Source organism: Arvicola amphibius, chromosome 4 (assembly GCF_903992535.2).
Source record: "Arvicola amphibius chromosome 4, mArvAmp1.2, whole genome shotgun sequence".
Taxonomy (NCBI): domain Eukaryota; kingdom Metazoa; phylum Chordata; class Mammalia; order Rodentia; family Cricetidae; genus Arvicola; species Arvicola amphibius.
In genome coordinates, this window is record NC_052050.1 from 18314666 (window position 1) to 18332021 (window position 17356).

Sequence of the window (17356 nt, forward strand, 5' to 3'; positions counted from 1 at the left end):
TAAGTGGCTCGTGCCTATAATCCTAACACTTGGGAGGCTGAAGTAGAAGGATTCCTGTGAGTTCAAAACTAGCCTGGATATAGACTGAGATTTTGTTTCAAAAAAAAAAATAGCCAGGCATAGTGGGGCTTTAATCCCAGAACTTGGGAGGCAGAGGCAGGTGGATCTCTGTGAGTTCAAGGCCAGCCTGGTCTACATAGTTCCAGGACTACATAGAGACACCCTGCTTCTAAACAAACAAACAAAACAGCAAAACCATGATTCAGTGAGCTGGCTCAGCAGGTAAAGACTTACTGCAAGTTTGGTGACCTGAGTTTGGTCCCCAGAGCCTAAGTAAAGATGAAGAGAACCAACTCCACAGAGTTATTCTCTGACCTCCACAGGTATGTCATGGCTCATATGCGTGTGCACACATCCACACAGTAAGAATGTAATTACTTTTAACTTAAAGTACGTCACCTGGGGTAACCCAGGAATTAAGTAGTGAGGGCACTGCATTCATAGGTAACAATTCTGTCTCTGGCGCTGCTTTCTCAGGGGACTACATTCCTGGCACAGAGACACACATGGCCCCAGAAGTGGTGATGGGGAAGCCCTGCGACGCCAAGGTGGACATCTGGAGCAGCTGTTGCATGATGCTGCACATGCTCAATGGCCGCCACCCCTGGACTCAGTACTTCCGAGGCCCGCTCTGTCTCAAGGTCAGTGATGGTCCCAGAGCAGCTGTGGGCCCAGGCCGCAGGCTTGTGAGGTTTGTTCTTCCATGGCAGGAGTCTTCTGCCTGACCGCTGGGCTACTTCACCAGCTTCCTTTAGACTAGGCCTGGGAGACATGGTGTCTTGTTGCCAGACTCTGTCCTGCCCTATTTGGATCCATATTTCCCTTTTTAAAGAGACTCTCCCCACTAACTGTGCCTCAGCCCTCCCCCTTCTTGGAGTAGATCCCCAGACTAGCATAGAATTGCGGAGAGTAGCAAACAAGGCTGCTAGCCGGAATAGGGAAACAGGTCTTGATGTTGTGTTTTGGTCTCTAGATTGCCAGCGAGCCTCCACCTCTGAGAGAGATTCCACCCTCCTGTGCACCCCTCACAGCCCAGGCCATCGAAGAGGGGCTGAAGAAAGAGCCTGTCCACCGAGCGTCTGCCGTGGAGCTTCGGGGGAAGGTGGGCCAGGCATTACAGCAAGGTAAGAGCCTTGTTGGCTTTGGCTGACAGCAAGCCATGGGCAGAGAGGAGGTCAGAGCTGGAGATAGTCAAAACTGAGAGCCTCGGTTTCCCATCTTCCCTCCAGTGCTGGGAAGATTGAGGCAGTAACTTAGGGCTGATGCAAGACTTGAGAGATGGAGGAGGCGGGCCTATGACATGGACTCAGAGTGCAAATTAAAACCACACCCATAGTCACTCAACTATAAAGGACCAGAAAGTTGATAGCACCGAGTGCTGGGGGCTGTGGGGCAGCAGGACTCCTGGGCACTGGAGGGCATAGACAGGAGGCTCCAGCCATGCTGGAGGGAACCTGTCAGCACTCAGGCAGACCTTCGTACACCCGGGACCCAACCCCTCCACTCCTGGTGTGCTGCAGCCCTGTTGTTAGAGGGAGTCGAGCGTGATTAAGAGTCCCTCACGGGAGAGTGGAGAGGCGGGTGACTGGGGAATGGGACATGGCCCAGCACTTGCAATCACTCAGTACTCACAGAGTATCAGGAGAGCTCTGAAAGCTGCAGGCAGTGAGTGCTAAGTGAAGAGAACCCCTAAGAGGAGGCCTGGCACACAAGAGCGCTATTGCAAGTTAAAAATCAATAACGAAAGCAACACACATTTTAAACTGGGAGTGACGACTCATGCCAGGAATCCTAGCACCTAGGAAGCAGAGGCAAAAAGGATTGCTGGACTTCGAGACCTGAGATATAGAGTGAGACGTTGTTTAAAAAAAAATCGCACACGCACACAATAAAAATAAATAAAAAGGACTGCTAAATGTGACAGCACACACCTTTGTTCCCAGCACAGCCTGGGCTACTGAGGAAGGCCCTGTCTCAAATGGGGGGGTCAAGTATGGAACATAATAGAATGTAGTCCAGCAGATGGGAAGGAGACCAGCAGTAGTTGAAGGAATAAATGGTGGGACTGGAAAGATGGCTCCACAGTTAAGTGTACATACTGCTCTTCCAGAAGACCTGAGTTCAGTTCCCAGTACCTGTGTCCAGTGGCTGACAACCACCTGTGGCTGCAACTGATGCCCTCTTCTGGCCTTTTGTGGGCACTGCACACATATAACCAACACATACATGCACACATAGTTTAATTCTTTTTCGTTGATGGGCCATCCTTGCCTGGGCTGGTGTCTGCATGCTTGCATGTTTCCCGCTCACCTTGGGTGCCTTCTCTCTTACAGTGGGAGGTCTGAAAAGCCCTTGGAAAGGGGAATATAAGGAACCAAGACCTCCACCTCCAGACCAAGCCACCTGTCACCAGAGCCTACACACGCCACCGAGGGAGAGCCCACCAGCCAAGGCCAGCACAGACGGGGCCTCTGAGCCTCTGCCTCCAGAACCACCAGAACAGAGCAGAGCTCCAGCCCTGAACCTCAGCAAGGAGGAGACTGGCACATGGGAACCCTTGCCTCTGTCCTCCCTGGACCCAGCCCCTGCCAAAGGGCCCAGCTTCCCAGACCGGAGGGCAACCTTCCCAGAGCTGGAGCTGCAACAGCTGGAGATGGGTAATGACACTTGGCTGTGGCTGTGCACGGGTGTGCTCACACAGAAACACATGCACGCGCGCACACGTGCACACATACACACACACACACACAAAACAGTTGTAGATGGGTAATGACACTTGGCTGTGGCTGTGCATGGGTGTGCTCGTGCGGGAACACACACACAACAGCTGGAGACAGGTAATGGCACTTGGCTGTGGCTGTGCATGGGTGTGCTCGTGCGGGAACACACACACAACAGCTGGAGACAGGTAATGGCACTTGGCTGTGGCTGTGCATGGGTGTGCTCACGTGGGAACACACACGTGCACGTGCATGCGCACGCACACACACACACACAGGATTTTTGTTGTTGTTGTTCCCAGCCTCTTCTTTCTTCCACCCCATTCCTGGCAGGCCAGCTCCTGCAGGTTGTGCAGGAGGAACCCTGGGAACCTAGCGACTTCTCCACCCCTCAAGGCCGTCTTCCTCTTTTCCCCCCTGCAGAACTGTTTCTCAACAGCCTGTCGCAGCCCTTCTCTCTGGAGGAGCAGGAACAGATTCTCTCTTGCCTCAGCATCGACAGCCTCTCGCTGTCGGAAGAGAGTGAAAAGGTGAGCTACTCAGCAGCTGGGCCTAGGCTCGTGAGGGGCGCGGTGAGGTCACAGACTGAGACAGTATGCCTTCAGCACACCTAGGAGTCAGGAAAGGCTTTACATAAGAGGAAAGTGGGGAGGGTAGCTTTGGTACTACACAGAAATGCACCTTCCCCATCTGCCTAGGACAGGCAGGTCCTGACCTAGGAGAGGCCCAGGACCTCGTGTCCCAACCAAGGGCAGAGCCAGTTCCCTGCGCGCAGGACTGAGTGTGTGCCTGCTCTTCTTGTGTTCAGAACCCGTCAAAGGCCTCTCAGAGCTCACGTGACACCCTCAGTTCCGGCGTGCATTCATGGAACAGTCAGGCAGAGGCAGGAAGTTCCAGCTGCAACATGGTGCTGGCCCGGGGGCGGCCCACGGACACCCCAAGCTACTTCAACGGTATGGTCTGCTTATCCCCTCTTGCCAGCCCCCTCCTGCCAAAGACCAGGGAGGAGTGGAGAGAGAGCTCACTGGCCTCTCTCCATCACAGAGGGATCAGGAAGGAGGGGTCTGCCGCCCAGAACCTCACATCTTTGGGTTTAGACCAAATGCCCCAACCGCTCACAAGGCTTTCCAGACAAGGAGTGGAGAACAGTTGTACCCCCTCTGGCTACCAGTAGAGCTGCAGAAGGCTGACAATATGGGGAGGAAAGTGACCAGAAGCTGAGTGGGAAGGAAGGAGCATACCAGGAGCGTTTGATCAGGAAGTCAGCAGTGAGGGGTCATCTCCTAAGACCTGAAGTTAGACAGTGAGAAGACACACAAATGCCCATTCTCAAGCTTGGTTACACAGCTAGGTTAGAGGTGCGCCTTGTCAGTTCATAGGTACCAGCCCTCCTCAGGGTCCCTCTGACTCACGTCAGGCCCCATAGCCATAGCAAAGGCACTTGAGCTCGGAGACCCTTTACGTTGCCTACCGTCTAATTTAAGAGTGTGGAGAATGGAAGCATGACAAACTCGCTTCCTGTCTGGACTAAAATTGGGATGGTATGACTCAAAGGAGCTAATGCTCAAAATTCATCAGAGATGGCATAGTGTAAGCTTTAGGGGTGGCAGTATTTAAATAAAACGTTCACTGAGTCAAGATGGGTAGCCCAATTTGTCTCTTACAGCTCTAGATTTTTCTCTCTCTTTATTAGAAACAACAACAAAAAAAAAAAAAAACAAGTCTGTTGAGTCTTGACTTTTCTGGAATTGGCATGTTAGTTAAAAATATTTGCTGGGCATGGTGATAGCACACACCTTTAATCCCAGCACTCAGAAGGAAGAGGCAGGTGGATTCTGTGAATTAGAGGCCAGCCTGGTCTACAAAGTGAGGTCCAGGAAGGACAGCCAGGACTGTTACACAAAGAAACTGTCTCAAAGAAGAAAAATAAATAAACATAAAATTATTTAATTGTGCCCGAAGTTTTCAGAAGGGACTCACAGGGGCTTGGAGGATACTCAGTGGTAGGGTGGCTGCCTGACGTCCTTGACACTCTGCCAGAGAAGCATCAGGGATTGGGGTCTTTTAACTCATCTGTACCCCTTTCCTCAGAGGGTTTAAAATGGATTCCAGGAAACTAAAATTGCACACAGTTCATTATATTATTTATCCATTTTAACAGAAAAATGTGGAGTAGTCAGGAGTATATTAACTGAAAAGGACTTTGAAATGACAAAGTCACTTGCCACCCCTCATCAAATAGAGAGTTTTACCGAGAGGTTCAGTTAATGCCACTGTTAGGAAGACTAACCCCTCATGGTTTTTGCTGTCGCTGAGGACTGAACCCAGGGCTTTTGTGCGTGCTGGCCAACTGCTCCACCACTGAGTAGACCCCACCCTGGCTGTGTTAAAAGAGGAAGTTAGTCTATGCTAATTGGGTTTGTAGAAGACTTTAAAATGGCCACATGTTATCACATCTGCCTCAGTTGACTGAACTCTAAAAACAAAAAACAAAAAATGAGGAGGAAGAAAATAGCTGGGCAGTGGTGGCACAGGCCTTAACCCCAAGCAGAGGCAGGCGGAGCTCTGTGAGTTCGAGGCCAGCCTGGTCTACAGAGCGAGTTCCAGGACAGCCAGAGCTACACAGAGAAACCCTATCTTGAAAAACTAAACAAAAGGGAGGGTCTAGATGTAGGAATTATGGAGAGTAAACAGACAGACAGACATGGTGATAAACCAAAAACTTAGAGGGAGGGGACCCTTGTCTTCAGTGCCTTTTTGCTGTCCATCCAGAGGATAGCATTACTTACCCCTGGAAGCTGACCTCAGCTTCTTAGCAAGGTGCAGGCCAAACTCCAGGCGTTGCTGGCTGGGAAAAGCTGTGTATTATTAGGGCCCCTTAACCTAAATTTCCCCTCTGCTGCTTCAACCCAGCTGGACTGTTTCACTCTATGAAAACAGAGTTGTGCCTCCAGAGAGGTTGCCCCTGCCCGTCCCAGGTCCCTGCTCTCTGGGTGACCAGCCACTGCTCTGCCCTCACTGTCAGCCTTGCCTTCTAGGTGTCAAGGTTCAAATACAGTCTTTCAATGGCGAACACCTGCACATCCGAGAATTCCACCGGGTCAAGGTGGGAGACATTGCAACTGGTATCAGCAGCCAGGTACGGATACAAGTCACACTTAGGGACGGAGTTCTCCAGGAGGAAGCCTTTCAAATAAATAGAAATGGCACCCTGGAAGATAGTGGCCCATACCTTAGCTGTCCTCCAGGTCCCAGGGCAAGACAGGCAGGGGCTGTTGAGGGTTTCTGAGCCTACACTTGGGCTAGGAAGGACTCTTCAAGTCCTCCACAGTGAAGGACAGGCAGTGTCTGGCCAGTGAAGGACAGGCCACCTGTCTGGCTGCAGGTGCCAAGCATGTCTAGGACCATCCATTTTCCCACTGCTTTGCTCTCCCCACAGATCCCAGCCACAGCCTTCAGCTTGGTGACCAAAGATGGACAGCCTGTTCACTATGACATGGAGGTGCCTGACTCAGGCATCGACTTGCAGTGCACCCTGGCCCCTGACAGCAGCTTTGCCTGGAGCTGGAGGGTCAAGCACGGCCAGCTGGAGAATCAGCCATAGCCCTGTCTTCCACCACCAGCTCCGTTCTGCCCACAGCAGGCTTCCTTTCAATCTCAGTACTCACTTCTCTGAGATGATGGTTGAGTCTGCTCAGGGAGATCTGCCAGCCCCTGGGTTAGCTGTGAGACCAGGGCTTGCAGCAGCAACGGGAGCAGGTAAAGCGCCTCCCAGGATTTGCCTCCTGAGTGCTGCTGGCCTCTGGCAGGAGAAACCCTTCACTCATGAGGAGACAAGGAGGAAGACGGGTCTCATCCCCCAGGAAGAGAGCCAGTGCTCTCTGTGATGCTCCAAAGGAGACCCTCACGGATCAGTCAGCAGCTGCCAGCAGTTGGGGTGCAGCTTCTAGCCTGCTCAGGAAGAACAAGTGCCTAGGAAGGTGGAAGATCTGGGCTCCCGCCTGCCTCATGTAGGGCAAGGCCGCAGATGTACCTGCCCAGGGGCTCGTGGAGCTTTCTAGCCCTTGTCTGGCCTCCCTGGCCATTCACTAGTGTGAGACAGAGCAGGCAGGAAGGATGCTAGCACCTTGGTAGAATGTACCACACCTTCGGGTTATTGCAGCCTAGGTCCTGTGTTGAGCTCCTTGTTAACCAAGGACCATAGAAGGTATCAAATAGAAGCGAGTCTCAGGCCTCGGGTTTGTGGCTGCTGGACACCACTCCTCCTCGGAGCATCAAGCCTCACTGAGGCCTGCCCTTTGGCTAGCTGGCGCCCTAGACCCTCATCTGTGGAACTGAAGGATGGCGTGAGACCTGACAGGAATGGTCTTCAAATGACAGATGCTAAAGAAAGCCACAGATGCAGGACTTGCCATCCGCCAAGGCACATAGATAATACCCGGCACGCCAGCTTCATGGTGACAAGACACTGTCAGCAGCACTTTGCACTCTGATGACCTCAAAGCACTTTTCTGGCTGCCTTCCAGCAGAGCAGTGGCTCTGCATGGGCACAGCAGGCCAGGGGATGGGGAAGGGACTGTCTTGCCCCATCATCCACACAGGCTTGACTGCCTCAAGCCTCCTTCAGATTTAAGATGAGCATCCTAGCCCCATTGCCCTAGCCAGGCTTTTCCTGATCACCTGGTCAAGCTTGGACTCATGTAGCATTAAGTTAACTGTGAATCATTGTGGGGAGGGGCACAGAGACCCCCCTCCTCTGGAGAAGCTCATCCCCCCACCCCCAGCCAGCCAAGATAGATTCAGTCCAGCAATTCGCAAGGCGCTCAGCTGCTCCTGGCTTCAGCCCGTGAAGAACTGCAGCCATGGTGCTGCATTTGGGGTGTGCCTGAGTTCTGTAAAGCAATAAAATTTGGGGTGATGATTGTTTGTAGGCTGTGGTATCTCTTTTGCCTGTCTGCTTGCTGTACTCCATAATCCTGACAGCTGTTGGGGTAAATTCCATCAAGTCTCCCCATTGTTGGAAGCAAGGACTGGCATCAGCCCTTGAGGTGGTCTGCTCTGCCTACCATTCCCTGGGCTGCTCTGCCTACCATTCCCTAGGCTGCCCCATCTCTCACAGCCAAACTGGACAGAGGGGAGGGAACCTCTAAAAGGCCAGGCAGCACATCAGCACCAGAGGGGAGGGGCTTGCATGCCCCAGCACTACCTCCCACGTCTCCTGTCCCTGAGGCCTGACAGCCAGAGGACTTACCTGGTATCAGTTTGAGCATTGGCATGGGATGGTGAGGACTTTCCCAGCATGAGATCCTCGGTCATGGAGCAGTGTCTGATCTGACTCCGGTCCCTAGAAAGAGCTGACCTGCCGGTGTACACCTGTAATCCAGCCTGGGCTACAGGAAGAATTGGAGGCCAGCCTGGGCTACAGGAAGAATTGGAGGCCAGCCTGGGCTACAGGAAGAATTGGAGGCCAGCCTGGGCTACATTGGACTTTGTCTCAAGATGAAAACAGTTTTCTTAATAGATTTGAGACATGGTCTCACTGTGTAGCTCTGACTGTCCTGGAACTCACTGTGTGGACCAGGCTGACCTCAAACTCACAGAGATACCCCTGCTTCCACCTCCCCAGTGCTGGGATTAAGTAAAGGTTTATGTTACTGTGTCTAGGTAGGGGGAAAAAAAGGAAAAAAAAGCTAGCTGAAGTGATTCTAGGTAAATAGGCTTAAGAGCAAACCTGACAATCTGAATTTGATCCCCAGGAATTGCATGGTGGAAGATGACAACCAATTCCCAAAAGTTGTCCTCTGACCTCCACACATTGGCCATGGTATGCAAGTGTTCACACACACAAATAATAAATGTAATGATAAAAAAAAATTGTAAGATCACCCTGGAAAGCATCACATGGATGTGTGTGCTGCACATACCTACAGTTTAGATAGAGATTCGGCTGTCCTTGGAGGAATCCCAGACCCTCAAAAATACAGAGGCTTTGTGGCCAGCTGATGTTCCAAGCCTTGTCCTTACTCAGGTGTGCTGTCCACATACCTGGTCTGCTTCGGAGTGGCCAGCTGCCCCAGGTTTGAATCTCGGTGCCCTGGCTGTTCCACCTCCAAACCTTTAAAGATCCTCGGCTGCTCCCACCCATATCCTTGGCATGAATCTTCAAGTTTCCTGCCTGTCAGATCCCTGGCCAAACGTCACAGAAGCCGCAGCATCACAGGCGCCAGCGCCCCCATCATCTCCAGCGCCTCTCCACCTGGCTAACCAAAGCGCGCACTGGAGGCGGAGGGGCAGCAGCCACCAGCCCGCTCCCCGCCTCCCGGACAGAGCCTCCGTCAGCATGGGGGTGACAGGTGGGAACAGGCGGCCGAGTGGTGGGCGGCGCCAGAAATGGCGGGGGTGGAGGTGGAGAAAGGGAAACCGAGTAAAGCCGCAGAGTTGGCGGGGAGTGGAAAGGAAAGCTGACCCCAGCCAAGCCCCTCTGGGTGCCTTTGATTACTGCTGCAGCCCCGCGCTGTGCAGAAAAAATGGGGGCTGGATCGGTCCGGGGTCTTAATGAATTTTGTCAAACGGGATCACATTCGCAGGTACAAATGCACACATTTGGCAAAAGCTAAGGGTTGGGAATTTAAGACCTTTGCAAAGGCGGTCGCCGAATCCACCTTGCATGAGGCACTTCGGAGGACCAGAGAGACCCAAAGCGAGTAATGCCGCCACCCGCAGAGGGCCGGGGCGAGTCCGCAGGAACCACGTGCTCCGAACGGTGGGCCTGGAGCTACCGGAAGAGCAGTGAGGTCTAGAAAGCCTCTCAAGAATTGTTGAGGTCTTACGTCATCGCAGTGGGAAGCCGAGAGCTCTGACGAGTGCGGGTACGTGCTGTTTTAAAGACTGAGATTTAGGGTCTCTTCCAGGAAAAACATGGTCACAAGCTTAAAAGCACTGTGGCGTAGAGACAACGCCTTGTCCATCTCTATCCTCAGCCCCCAATACAGTGGCCAACAACTGAGATTCAGCCCTTCCTTATCAGCTTTATCAAAGAAATAAATACCCCTGACTCAAGAGCACTGGAGAATTTATTCGCTGATTTAAAAAAAAAAAATTAAAAAGTCAGTGGTCCCCAGGCATGTCTCAGAGCAGCTGCAGGCCTACCATTTTAACTTTTCTCAACCACAAAAATTCTAGGTAAAAAATTAATCAGAATTTTAAAGTCAACCATTATTAGTAACTCTGCTGCCTGTATGAGTTTCTTCCTCTTAAAAATTGCTGAGGTTTCCCTTTTAAAAGTTTGTGAGCCAGGAGGTGGTGGTGCATGCCTTTAATCCCAGGGAGACAGAGACAGGAAAGTTCTCTGTGAGTTCAAGGCCAGCCTGGGCGTGGTCTACAGAGTGAGTTCCAGGATAGCCAAGGCTACAAAGAGAAACCCTGTCTCAAAACAACAACAACAATAATGATAATAATAATAAAGTATTTGTGGGACAGGGAGCTAGTATGGTAGTGTATCTGTGGGACATAGAGCTAGCTTGGTGGTGTATCTGTGGGGCACGGAGCTAGCTTGGTGTGTATCTGTGGGGCACAGAGCTGACATGGTGATGTTTCTGTGGGACATAGAGCTAGCATGGTGGTGTATCTGTGGGACAGGAAGCTAGCATGGTGTTGTATCTATGGGACATGGAGCTAGCTGGGTGGTGTATCTGTGGGACAGGGAGCTAGCTTGGTGGTGTATCTGTGGACAAAGAGCTAGCGTGATGTTGTATTTGTGGGACAGGGAGCTAGCTGGTTAAAGCACCCACTGTGCAAGTATGAGGTCCAGGGTTCAGATACCTGGAACCCACATAAGTGCCAAGTGGGTGAGAGGTTCAGCCTGTAATCCCAGCCTCCAAAGGTGGAGACAGGAGATGTCCAAAGCAAAGCTGGCCAACTAATCACATCTGTGAGCTCTGAGTTCACAGAGTGACCTTGCCTCTATGAATGAGGTGGGAGAGCACCGAGGATGATTCCTAAAGTCAGCCTCCAGCTTCCACATGCCCAGCACCCACACACATGCAAACATGCATACACAACACCCACCCACACATAAACATGCACACACCAAGCTCCATCTTCCACAAGGACAGCACCCACACATGCGGAAACATGCATACACACACAAACATGCTCAAACACACACACAAACATGTTCATACCAAGCTCCAGATTTCACAAACACAGCACTCACACGTGCAAACATGCATACATACAGACACATATAAACACATGCAAAGATGCATACACAACACCCACACATACAAAAACACGCATATACACACATGTGTGCAAACATGCAAACACATGCTCACACACATAAACATGCACACGCCAACCTACAGCTTCCACATGCACAGCACCCATGCACACACGTGTGCACATGCATACACATATGCACACACAAATGAAAAATGAATTTGTGAATCAGTTGTACCTGATGTAAGTATTGGACACAGCAAGGATCACTTCGAGGCTGGATCTGCCCAATATTCATAAGACTTTTCCAAACCAGTGGGACCCTTCATTGAAGGGGAATTTTTAACTTTTTTCTTCTCCAACTTCTTTGTTCTCTCTGGGCCTCCCTTCTCGATTTCATAAACAGATCTGGGTGGAGAAGATAGCTGTCAGTATCTTGCAAGCATGAGGATGTGGGTTCAATCCCCAGAACCCATGGAAAACAGACATGGTGGTAGTGCCTATAACCTCAATGCTGAGAAGGCAGACAGGAGGATCCTTGAGACCCCTGGATGGCCTTATAGCCAGTGAGAGAGCCTGTCCCAAACAGCAATATAGACGGCTCCAGAGGAAGGACACATGCACACATGCATGCACACGCATGCACACATTTGAAAAGAAGCAGACTCCGTATTGATTCTCTTCTCTCATTATAGCTTGGTATTTGGAGTTTGCTTTCTGGAAATACTATTGTTTTCCAGTGCTATTTCCCAGAAAATTTTCTCCTTCAATTCTTTTTAATAGCATCCTGTTATTTTTTTATATGATACATGTTTAGTGTTGTCCTTGAATCTCTGAAAATGATCAGCTTCTCTTCTAAGTACTCTTATGTTTCTCAGATTATCTTTGGTGTCCTGGGATTGCCTTTTCATCTGCTTATTGACAGATTTGTTAAATATTTGGTAGCCCTAGGTTGCCCCTATTCAAGAATGAAACCATTTAAGAAGCTCACTGGGACCCCTTCAACTGTAGGTTTTACTGCCTGGCCATTGTCACAGTCACACCTGTGGGAATTTCAGCATCTTCTGATGCCTTACCCTTAAACCCTGGGCTCCCTTCCTTCATCCCTCCAATCTCTAAAATGCTGAGAGAAAGAGAGAGAGAGAGAGAGAGAGAGATTATGTATGCAACTTTCTGTCTCCAAGTATGCCTGCATGCCAGAAGAGACCTCATTATGAGATGACTCTGAGCCATCATGTGGTTGCTGGGAATTGAACTCAGGACAGTTCAGTTCCAGTTCGATTCAGAGCCAGGGCTCTTAACCTTTGAACCGTCTCTCCAGCCCCCTGAACTGCCCTTTCTTGTGATCTTTGATTTTCCTCCTCAGTTTCTGCATGCATTCCATCAGGTCGCATTTCTAGTCCTCTGCCTGCCACACTCTAGAAGCAAAAAGAACTCTCTGGTGTGCTGTTCATGGGCTCAGTTAACCATTACAAGTTCATATTCATATTCTCCCTCTCTCTCTCAAACATGGAGTCTCCCAAGTGCCCATCAGATGCTGTCCCTCGGAGCAGTATCTCAGCCCTCTCTCATCTTCTCGTTTCTTACGTGCCGTTCTGAGTACCCAGTCATGAGGAGGAAACAACATTATACTGTTTGGGATTCTCTCTAACTGACATATTGGCATATTATCACCACCTGAAGGCAGACTTGTGATAAGTTAAAGATGCATAGTCTAAGTCTTAAAGCAATCAAACTAACAAGACAGAGTCATAGCTTTGAAAATACAATAGAATCATACAGATACGTAATCTAAGGGGGACATTTAAAAAAGCAGAGTGACACATGGAAAACAACAAACAATCCGTTCAGACACAAAAGGCAGATGTCACATAGCTTCCGTATGTATGTATGTATGTATGTATGTATGTATGTATGTATGTATGTATGTATTTAATTTATTTTTGATTTTTCAAGTCAGCATTCCTCTGTGAAACCTGGCTATCCTGGAACTAGCTCTTGTAGATCAGGCTGGCCTCGAACTCACTAAGACCCGCCTGCCTCTGCCTCCCAATTTCTGGGATTAAAGGCATGCGCCACCATCGCCCAGCTCACATAACTCCCTTCTAAAGCAAGTGCTTAGCAGGGACAAGAGTTTAACCTGGGTTCAGTCCCCCCCCACACACACACACATGCACACGCACACACACGCACGCACGCACGCACACACACACACACACGCACAAAGTCACTTCTAAACAGAAAAAGATTACCTAAGTAGACAGAAAATGTGATATTTGGTCTGGAGATACAGCTGTATTGAGGGAGAGCTTGCTGGAATGCACACTCTGGACTAAATCCACAGTATCAGGGAAAAAGAGAAGAAAAACGCAAGACTCAACTAAACGCTGCCTTCTTAAAGTTCACTTTAAACAGAAAAATACAGAGCTTCAAAGTGAAGCGATAGCTCACGCTAAGGCTAATCCCCAGTAGCACGAAAGTGAGACTAAAGCCGAAAAGCTGTATCAGTGTCAAAACAGGTTTCAAACCAAAGAATAGCAGAGATAAAGGAGATCATTCACAGTGATAAAGAGGTTCCTTACCAAGAGTTAGGAAAAGCAGTCAGTAAAGGTGCTTGACACCAAGCCTGACAACCTGAGTTCAATCCCTGGGACCACAAACCAGAAGAAAAGTGACTCTTGTGAATGCCCTATGACTTCTATATGTGCCCAAGCACATGGGCATACACACACGCACATAAACACACACAGCATAGTAATCAACAAATGTTAATTCTCTAATTATAAAAGGAAATACTATTTATTCATTTATGTAGTTATTTATTTTGGTTTTTTGAGACAGGCTTTTTCTGTGTAGCTTTTTTTTGGAGCCTGTACTTGACCTCCCTCTGTAGACCAGGCTGGCTTTGCCTCTCAACTGCTGGGATTAAAGACCTGTGCACCACCACCTCCCAGCAGGAAATATTTTTTTTAGAGGCTAGGGAAAGTAAAGCCAGGCATGGTTGTGTATATCCACAATCCCTGCAGTCACAAGGCAGAGACGGGAGGACTGCAAGTTTGAGGACAGCCTGGGCAACATGGTAATTTCCAGGCTAGCCTAAGCTACATAGAAAGACCGTGTCTCGAGAAACTATACTACTAGGGGATGGAGTGTAGCCCAGCAGTTGGGTGCTTGCCTGGCATTCACAAAAGCTCGGATCTGAGTTCCAGACCTAAGTCAGGTATGGTAGCCCCTGCCTGCCATCCCAGCAACTTGTTAGAAGCAGGGACCAGAAATTTCAGGTCATCCTCAAGTACACAGCCAGAGGAGCATTAAACTCTGTCTCAATAACAAACAAACAATAAACAAATTATATGTGTATATATAGGAAACCAAAATAGTAGCAATACTATTATCATTTTAAAAGGAATATCTAGGACTAGAAAGTGAAATTTTTGCCTAGTATATGCAAGAGTCTGAGTTCCATCCCCAGGGCTGCAAAACAAAAGAACGAAAAACTATCCTAAAGAATTGTGTTCCCTTTCAGCACTTCAAAATACATGAAGGAAAACTAGTATAATGTCCAGGTGTGGCCTACAGTCCCAGTACTCAGGGACAGAGAAACAAGAGGATCAAGAGTTCAAGGACAGCTTTAGTCATGTAGGGAGTTTGAACCCACTTGGGCTACATTAGATGCTGTCAGAGGCAGGAAAGAGAAGGAGGGAGAGACCGCTCTGCTTTGTGGAAGACCCAAGTTCACATCCCAGCATCTAGTCAGGAAGCTCACAACCGTGTACAACTCCAGCTCCAAAGGAATCCCGTGTGCCCTCTTCTGGTTTCCACTGGCATCTGCAGTTACATGCACATACCTGTGCATAACCATACATGCATATACAAAATTAAAAAATAATTTTAAAAATAAATATTTAGCCAGATATTGGTGGTGCACACCTTTAATCCCAGCATCCGGGAGGCAGAGGCAGGCGATCTTTGAGTTCAAGGCATGCCTGGTCTATAGAGCTAGTTCCAAAATAGTAGGGCTACATGGAGAAACCCTGTCTCAGAAAGATCTACAAAAAATATCATGCTCTTGACAAAAAGTCTTGATAAATCAAGCATGGCAGCACATGTCTTTAATGCCGGCACTTGCGGGGCAGAGGCAGGTGGATCTATGAGTTCAAGGCCAACTTGATCTCCATAGTTCCAGGTCAGTCAAGGCTACATAGAGAGACCCTGTCTGAAGTAACAGCTGGAGGTTGGAGAGATGGCTCTTCAGTTAAGAGCACATACTGGTGTCTTGCAGAAGACCCAAGTTCGATTCTCAGCACCCACTCTGGGCCACTTACAACTGTATCTGACTCCATTTCCAAGCGGATCTGATGGCTGGAGTTGGAGATTACTCAGTGGTCAAGAGCACACAACGCCCTTATAGAGAATCCTGGTTCAACTTCCAGCACCCACATCTGTTGACTGACAATCTCCTGTATATAAATGCATCTCCCAGGGATCGTACACTTCTGACCTCTAAGTGAATCTGCTCTCAAGTGGCATACACACACATAATTATTAAAATAAGATATTATAAAAGTCTTTTTTAAAAATAGAAGTGCTGGAGAGATAGCTCAGCAATTAAGCACACTAGCTGCTCTTCCAGAGGACCTGGGTTCAATTCCCAGCACCCATATAACAGCTCACAATTGTCTGTAACTCCAGTTCCTGGGGATCTGACACCTTCACACCAATGCACGTAAAATAAAGTTAAAATTATAAAAAAAAAAATTGACCAGGCTTATATACTTATAATCCCAAAATCAGGAGGCAGAGATAGGCTGATCTCTGAGTTTGAGGCCAGGCTGGTCTACAGAGTGAGACACTGTCTCAAAATGATAGAGGAGGAGGAGGAAGAAGATGATGATAGGAAGCCGGGTGTAGTGATGAATGCCTTTAATCCCAGCATTCAGGAGGCAGAGGAAAGCAAATCGTTGTGAGTTCAAGGCCAGCCTGGTCTTAAATGGTGAGACCCTGTCTTAAATGATAACAGCAATCATAATAATAATAACTATTTCTAAAAATCAGCTGAACAAAGGAGGAAAGAAAACTTCAATGTGATAAAAGGCATCTGTGAAGAAAACCACCACCAGCATCGTAAAGATGGAGCACCGAGTGTTCCCCACGGGTACACGGGAATGAAGCAAGGCTGTCTGCCCTCGTTCCACAATTGTATAGTGGTCATTCCCACTATATAATTATATAAAGGGGAAGAAAGGACATGGAAGGAAGAGACAGAGTGGTCTTGATTCACACACATTCGCTTTGATGTACAAAGTCCATGAGCTCTCTAAAAAAAGCTGTCAGAACGGATGGCTTTTCAGTGCACCCTTAGGATCTGAGACAGTATTTCTAGAATATTAGCAACAACTGGGCATGGGAAACACCTCATATACCACAGATTGTCACTTGGCTTTTCTAACAGAACGCTCTTAAATCAGGCACAGAAGTCCCAAACTGAATCAACGTCAAACTTTGGCTGCCAGACCCCGTGCCACTGTGAGTCTTAAGAAGTTGTAATTCGCCAGGCAGTTGTGGTGCATGCCTTTAATCCCACCAGCTTTCGGGAGGCAGAGGCAGGCAGATCCCTGGGAGTTTGAGGCCATCCTGGTCTTAAAGAGCCAGTTCCAGGAAGACTCCAAAGCCACAGCGAAACACTGTCTCAAAAAACCAAAAGAAAAAAAAAAGAAAGAAATTGTAATTCTTCTGTCCATACCCAGCTGCAGTTTATGGAAGGATTGAAATTGTGTGATGATCAGATATCCAGAAAAAAATTGCAAAGTGACCAAGGGAGGCTCTGTGGTTGGGCAGGAAAGAGTCCTGCTCATGGCCAGATGGAGCTGGAGCTGAAGGTGTGCAAAGGAAGCCAGATGGACACGTTGGGTCAAGGAGGCAGAGCTGGCCTTCAAGTTCCTGTCTATGGTGCTTCTCTGAAAGTCTCCCCACACAGCTGACCTATGATCTCCATGTGAATCCTAATGCCTAGGACCAGTCACGCAAGGGCCACGGCTTCCATCCCTAGGAGGAAGCCACAGCTCATTCTCATGGTTCTGACACAATCCTGGGAGCAACACTTATCCAAAAAGTAAAGAAAACATTCCCTGCTCCACCCTAGGCTCATGGGAACCCACTTTGCATAATGCACAGAAGCCATAATCCCCCCAACCAATGCTTATCACTGCCAGGGGAGCAGAGGCTGAGACAGCCTGGTGCCCCACTTCTAGGGAACGAGGGGTGGCTTCTGTATTAGATAGCTTCTAGCTATCTCCTGACTCCAAGACGCCCCCAGAGACTCAGCTTCCTAGGACTTCCAAGGAGTGAGTCAAGCT

The 17356-nt window shown here is 49.0% G+C and overlaps 1 protein-coding gene across 1 annotated transcript in view; it reads left to right on the plus strand.

Moving 5' to 3' along the window:
* The window catches only part of Map3k14 (mitogen-activated protein kinase kinase kinase 14), a 47536-nt gene extending 39826 nt beyond the window's left edge, over positions 1–7710 (plus strand). The window contains exons 10-16 of the mRNA XM_038328975.1: positions 538–701; positions 1034–1184; positions 2394–2717; positions 3204–3310; positions 3589–3733; positions 5819–5919; positions 6220–7710. Coding sequence (XP_038184903.1) covers positions 538–701; positions 1034–1184; positions 2394–2717; positions 3204–3310; positions 3589–3733; positions 5819–5919; positions 6220–6384 — 1157 coding nt within the window. The 3' untranslated portion in view covers positions 6385–7710. The remainder of the gene's footprint in view (positions 1–537; positions 702–1033; positions 1185–2393; positions 2718–3203; positions 3311–3588; positions 3734–5818; positions 5920–6219) is intronic.
* The last annotated feature ends 9646 nt before the right edge of the window (positions 7711–17356 follow it).